The 6,175-nt window shown below is 37.6% G+C and overlaps 1 protein-coding gene across 1 annotated transcript; it reads left to right on the plus strand.

The window, feature by feature from the left end:
* The first annotated feature begins 3,435 nt into the window (after window positions 1-3,435).
* LOC110108185 (acetolactate synthase 1, chloroplastic) lies at window positions 3,436-5,783 on the plus strand. Its single transcript, XM_020838716.2, has one exon. The coding sequence runs from the start codon at window positions 3,514-3,516 to the stop codon at window positions 5,491-5,493; it is 1,980 nt and encodes a 659-aa protein (XP_020694375.1). The 5' UTR covers window positions 3,436-3,513; the 3' UTR covers window positions 5,494-5,783.
* Window positions 5,784-6,175: the final 392 nt, after the last annotated feature.

The following is a 6,175-nucleotide window of genomic DNA, read 5'->3' on the forward strand; positions in this document are numbered from 1 at the left end:
AATAATTATACTATAAGATTAAGCATGATTGTTAAAAAAATTAATTATAGACAAAGTCGGTCGTTTTAAAGGCGACTTAGGTGCGACCAAACGACACCGTGGCAGCTGACGTGGCGAATTGAAGACTTAAGTCTAAGTCGCCCGATTAACGGGCAACTTATAAGTCGCCCAGTTTAGGGGCGACTTAGACTTAAGTAATTTATTCACCTTTCCCTTTCCCGATCAGTTATTCTCCCTCTTCGACATTTCGAGATCTGCTTGCTGCTCCGCCTCTTCGTTGTCGGGATCAGGTAATGTGAAGTTATTTTATGCATTTTTTATGTTAAATTAGTTAGATTTATGTTGATTATTGCGTATTTTGCTTAGAGAAGTAAATATTTGTGATTTACAAAGTGGTTTTGTAGGTTTTTTTTATGTTAAATTTTTGCTTAGCTAAGCTCTCTTTAGGGTTAAAAATTTTATATAAAATGGGTAGAAGATATGTGCGGCTTATTCTTTTGAATCCTTCAAATTTAAATTTAAATCGCATGTTGAAATTAGAGGAGAATTCAAAGATGACAGGTCCTCTTCTTTTCCAATTTAAATATTTTAGTTTTATTATTTAATACTTAATAATTACTATAATGTCACAATGGGCAAAAAAAATTTGTGGAATAGTTTAGGCCCCAATGTGAAAATTAATATATATATATATAATTGCATTTATGTAATAGTTTAGGCCTTAATGCGAAAGTTAAGGGAATATTGAATAATAAAGTTGATTTGTAATTTTAATATATATAGGATGTTCCTCTGCATCCGGTCGGAGGACGTAATAATTGTTCGGGCCAGGGAGGGCTAAGTGGATGATATAATTTTTTCAGTGCCTAGCACCGTGACGCTTCAACCTGACGTCACAGCATCGTGTGCTCATCTTATAATTAATGTAAACCAAAGAGCATTGGCTTTGCCGCATCGAATTTTGACGCCCCAACGCTCATCAGTCGCTATGCCCAACCCAAAATTTTCATATTTTTAAATAAGTTTATTTTAAACTTTTAGGTTGTTACAACAACTGCCCTCACCAGCCCAGCCAATGTTGAATCTTAAAGCAAAACGATTCGATCTTTTTTTTTTTAGTTATATATGACCTAGTATGACTATTATTATTGATTGTTTTATAATAACGACCAAATTACCCCTATTGAAATATACAAATATGTCTTAATTATCTTTTCATATTATAAACTAGGAGCAATAAAGAATCGCAGTGTATTTTCAAGTCATGCTAGCTATTAGAGCTACCACACCATCACCCTAGCATTTGTATCAACAAATACAACCTTACTTCATCATCAATCAATAGATTAAGTACTCCCTTAACTTTAAACAACTGGGGAAGAAGGTCACAATCAACATACGAGAACTATAAAAATAGTAAAATGGATAACTACCTTACATTCACCAAAAGATGGATAGTAATCTTAACCTAGTTAAATAAAGTGATAACAAACTTGTCGCAAGCTAATATTGAAGAAAAAAGTAATCTCAATTTGTATGTCGAAAGTTGTGTGATATATCCATGATTTTTATGGCTATATGTACACTTTACACCTTGAAGAAAACTTAGAAGTTATAGAAATACAAAGCCATAAACATATGAGTTGTATATTTTTTTTAATCTCTTTATCACATGATGTCATAATTAATAATAGATATTCAAATTTTATGCTTTCTCACTCCTTTCTTGATAAATTTCTTCTGCTCTTCTTGATTGGTTTGGGGAGTTGCACTAAGATGAGCACAAATGTAACTTCAAAATGTGACCTCCAATTTTATTAAAAAATCAACAAGGGCTAATGACATAGCATCATTGTCATCATTCATGAAATTGAAGTAATTTTTATAAGAATTACATGCAAATGTTGTGCTAAAACATTCAAATTTTTTATCTATCACAACTTGTTGTTTCATAAATTTACAAAAATAAATTAACATAATAAGGTTATAAAAATGAGTTTCTATATTTAATTCATGTAAGATTATGTATTTATGATAGAATATGTAATAATTATGAAGAATGGCGTCTGATTAGACAAAATAATGCCTTCAATTCCTCATCAACTTCTTTTATTTTAACATTCTTGTGTTGCATTGTCCACAACCATTGATGATCAACTCCTAATGTTCAATAGCTTGCATTTCTCAAATTCAAATGTTCTATAATGTTCAACATCTTCATGTAATAGATGTCCAATATTTATTAATCACTAAAATCTAACGTCATTGTGCCAAGTTGCCAAAATTTCCTTTTATAATAGAATAATATCGAGTCGACCACCTTTAGAAGCTAGCTCGTTGTCTCTCTTTATTGATTAAAGGAATTTGCTAATCAATAACACCAAATAGTTATATTCAAATAACTTATACAAACATCCTACTCTAAATATATGTTGAAACCATACTCATAATGCATAATGCCAATTATTTCCTTACATTCACTAACCAACATTTCTTAATGATTGATGTCACCTTTCATCTATTCTTAACCCCTCGTTAATGTTCTAAATTGATGTCTTATTTCATAATCCATTTATTGCCTTTTATATACTTATAAATATATTCGAAATAGTTTCTACTAATGAACGTTCAACTTCCAAAATAGTTGTTGCTCATCCATTGATGTTAAAAATATTTTATGAATGATAAAACGTTTTGCAGAGGACTGAATTGAACTAAGGGTATAATTAATTTACAAAAAGAGGGAATGATGAGCCTTAATGTGTGCTTACTCCCTAACAAAGGGTAAACCTCAACTTTCAAAAGATTTAAAGGAAACAAGTAGAAAAAAGAATGAAAAGGAGACAACATAGAAGATTTGCTTGTTACAGCCTAAATCCACAAAAGAATATATTAGAAGAGTTTATTTTGTTTGGGACAACTTTCTTACTGCTTTCTAAAGCAGTTTTTTAGTACAAAACTTTTTAGTTCATAAATTTTTATACTAAAAAATCGTTTTAGAAAGCATTAAGAAAATCGTTCCAAATGAAGCCATAAACTCTTAAATCTCATTAGCTCTTAGTCTTTTCAAGTTATGAGAATACAAGAGCTCAATTTAAAAAAAATTAAGATTTAAAAAAAAATCTAAAAACTAAGAAAGGAATATTAATAGCTGAAGTGTTCACTGTTGACCCAACTTTAATATGATATGATTTATTACTCACTTTATATTAACTAACTTAAATCTTTAAGTACATAGCCAAATAATTTATCAAAATTTATTAGAATTTAATATTTATTATATCAAATAAATTTAAAATTTGTTGACCTCATATAATAGTAGGATAAAAATTTGATGGTGTAATAGTAGTAAATAAATTTTAAAACTTAATAACCTCAAAATTTAAATCTTTTGTCGGGTCCAACGTGAAGACCAGACAGCCCAATCGATTTAAAAGCCTGCTAACCCCTAATTCCGTTCCGCGAAGGTCGGCATAAATCTACCTTACAGCCTTTGACGCTCTTTCTCTACCAATGGCTTCTTCTTCGGCGGCGGTGGTCGGAACGGCAGCGTTCAACCTTTCGGCCACCAGAAACAAAGACATGCTTACCTCCAAGTCGTCCCGCATTCTTTCCCCGTTCCCCAAAACCCTCACTCCTTTCCAATCCTTCCCAATTCCTGCCATTCACTCCCTCCACCATCGCTCCATCTCCGCTGAATTCTCCACAGAACCTCCGCCATCAACAACCCTACCGCCCCCATCCCATCGCTTCTCCTTTAACGAACCACGCAAAGGTGCTGACGTCCTCGTCGAATCTTTGGAACTTGAGGGCGTTACAGATGTCTTCGCCTACCCGGGTGGCGCTTCCATGGAGATCCACCAAGCCCTAACCCGTTCCCCGTCCATTATTAACCACCTCCTCCGCCACGAACAAGGCGAGATCTTCGCCGCCGAAGGCTACGCCCGCTCCACAGGACGCCCTGGAGTCTGCATCGCCACTTCCGGCCCCGGTGCCACCAATCTCGTCAGCGGTCTCGCCGATGCGCTTCTCGATTCTGTTCCCCTAGTTGCCATCACGGGCCAGGTCCCTCGCCGCATGATCGGCACCGACGCGTTCCAGGAAACGCCTATCGTCGAGGTAACCCGATCCATCACCAAGCATAACTACCTTGTCCTTGACGTCGAGGATATACCTCGTGTGATAAAGGAAGCGTTTTTTTTAGCGCGATCAGGCCGACCCGGTCCTGTTCTTGTAGACATCCCTAAAGACATTCAGCAGCAGCTCGTTGTCCCTTGCCGGGACCCTCCGCTCCGTCTTCAAGGTTATCTCTCTCGTCTCCCGAAACCTCCTCAAAAGAATTTCATTGAACAGGTGTTGCGCGTGGTGTCTGGGTCACGCCGCCCGGTTCTCTATGTTGGGGGAGGGTGTGGCAACGCTAGCCCAGAACTTCGACGTTTTGTTGAGCTTACGGGGATTCCTGTGGCCAGTACACTGATGGGTCTCGGCGTCTACCCTACCGACGATGGTCTCTCTCTGAAAATGCTTGGAATGCATGGCACTGTGTATGCTAACTATGCTGTGGATAAGTGCGACCTTCTTCTTGCATTTGGAGTGAGGTTTGATGACAGAGTTACTGGAAAGCTGGAGGCTTTTGCAAGCCGGGCTAAAATTGTGCACATTGACATTGATCCCGCGGAGATTGGAAAGAACAAGCAGCCCCATTTATCCATATGTGCTGATATGAAGCAGTCGCTAGAAGCTTTAAATTCTTTGATTCAGGAAACAGGTTTGGATAAAAAACTCAACTTTTCCCCATGGAGGGAGGAGCTGGATCAGCAGAAGAAAACTTATCCCTTGAGCTACAAGGAATTCGCAGAGGCAATTCCTCCACAATATGCAATTCAGATGCTCGATGAGCTGACAAATGGCGAGGCAATCATAAGCACTGGTGTTGGACAGCACCAGATGTGGGCTGCACAGTACTACACGTACAAGAGGCCTCGCCAGTGGTTGTCCTCAGCTGGATTGGGGGCAATGGGTTTTGGGCTTCCTGCGGCAGCTGGTGCCGCAGTTGGAAATCCTGGTGTTACCGTTGTCGACATTGATGGAGATGGAAGCTTTCTTATGAATATCCAGGAGCTGGCGATGATTCATATAGAGAACCTTCCTGTAAAGGTCATGGTGTTGAATAACCAGCATTTAGGCATGGTTGTTCAGTGGGAGGATCGTTTTTACAAGGCCAATAGAGCACATACATACCTGGGTGATCCTTCAAATGAGACAGAGATATACCCCGATCTTGTAGCTATTGCAAAGGGCTTCAAGATACCTGGAGCTCGTGTGACTAAAAAGAGCCAAGTGAGAGAAGCTATAAAGGAGATGCTGCAGACCCCAGGTCCTTACTTACTGGATATCATTGTGCCGCACCAGGAGCATGTCTTACCCATGATCCCAAGTGGAGGTGCATTTAAAGATGTGATCACTGAAGGAGATGGAAGAACACTTTATTAGGCTAGTAGTTTTCATCTATGCTAGGTAATCAGATGCACTTATTTATGTCGTCAAACATCTAGATCGATCAATCAATGTTTGGCATGCTGTTCATGCTGTTAGTAGTTGGTACATGTAAGCTTGTTAGGTCATGCAGTTCATGCTGCAGTACTTGTTTGAGATGCAAGATTTTGTTTTCCTAGTTCTATTTTTATCCAACTTTCTTCTTGTTGGCTTCCTTCTACAGTTGCTTTCAGGGATTTTGTCTGTTTACGATGCAGGTTGAATGAAAAATTAAAAGTTACTTTGCATTTAGATGCTTTTAGTGTGATAATATAGCTGAGATTCAGTCAATTGTGATGCTTCGTATAATTTTTGGAAGTTAATGGATATGCCATTGCCGAGTTTTCTTTCAAAACAAACTAAACTGCATGAGTATAACTGGAGGAAAGTATACATCTGAGATCAAATCGAAACTTCTGTAAGTTATTCTTTGATCTCCGTCTGTCAAAGGGTTGTTTCTGACTTAGGGGCTGTTTGGCATAAATCCGCTAAATCCGGATTTTGGAAATCCTGAGAGGCCTAAATCCTGAAGACTGTTTGGTAATATTCATTATAAATCATCATTATAAATCATCATTATAAATCCTATTAAATTCTGTGTAATTGTTTGGCTAAAGAATGGATTTAATGAGTGGGCTCT

This window comes from Dendrobium catenatum, unplaced genomic scaffold, assembly GCF_001605985.2.
Source record: "Dendrobium catenatum unplaced genomic scaffold, ASM160598v2 fragScaff_scaffold_1574, whole genome shotgun sequence".
NCBI lineage: Eukaryota > Viridiplantae > Streptophyta > Magnoliopsida > Asparagales > Orchidaceae > Dendrobium > Dendrobium catenatum.

Excerpts from the sequence above, each read along its gene's own strand:
- LOC110108185 (XM_020838716.2), top strand. The coding sequence starts at position 3,514 with ATGGCTTCTTCTTCGGCGGCGGTGGTCGGAACGGCAGCGTTCAACCTT.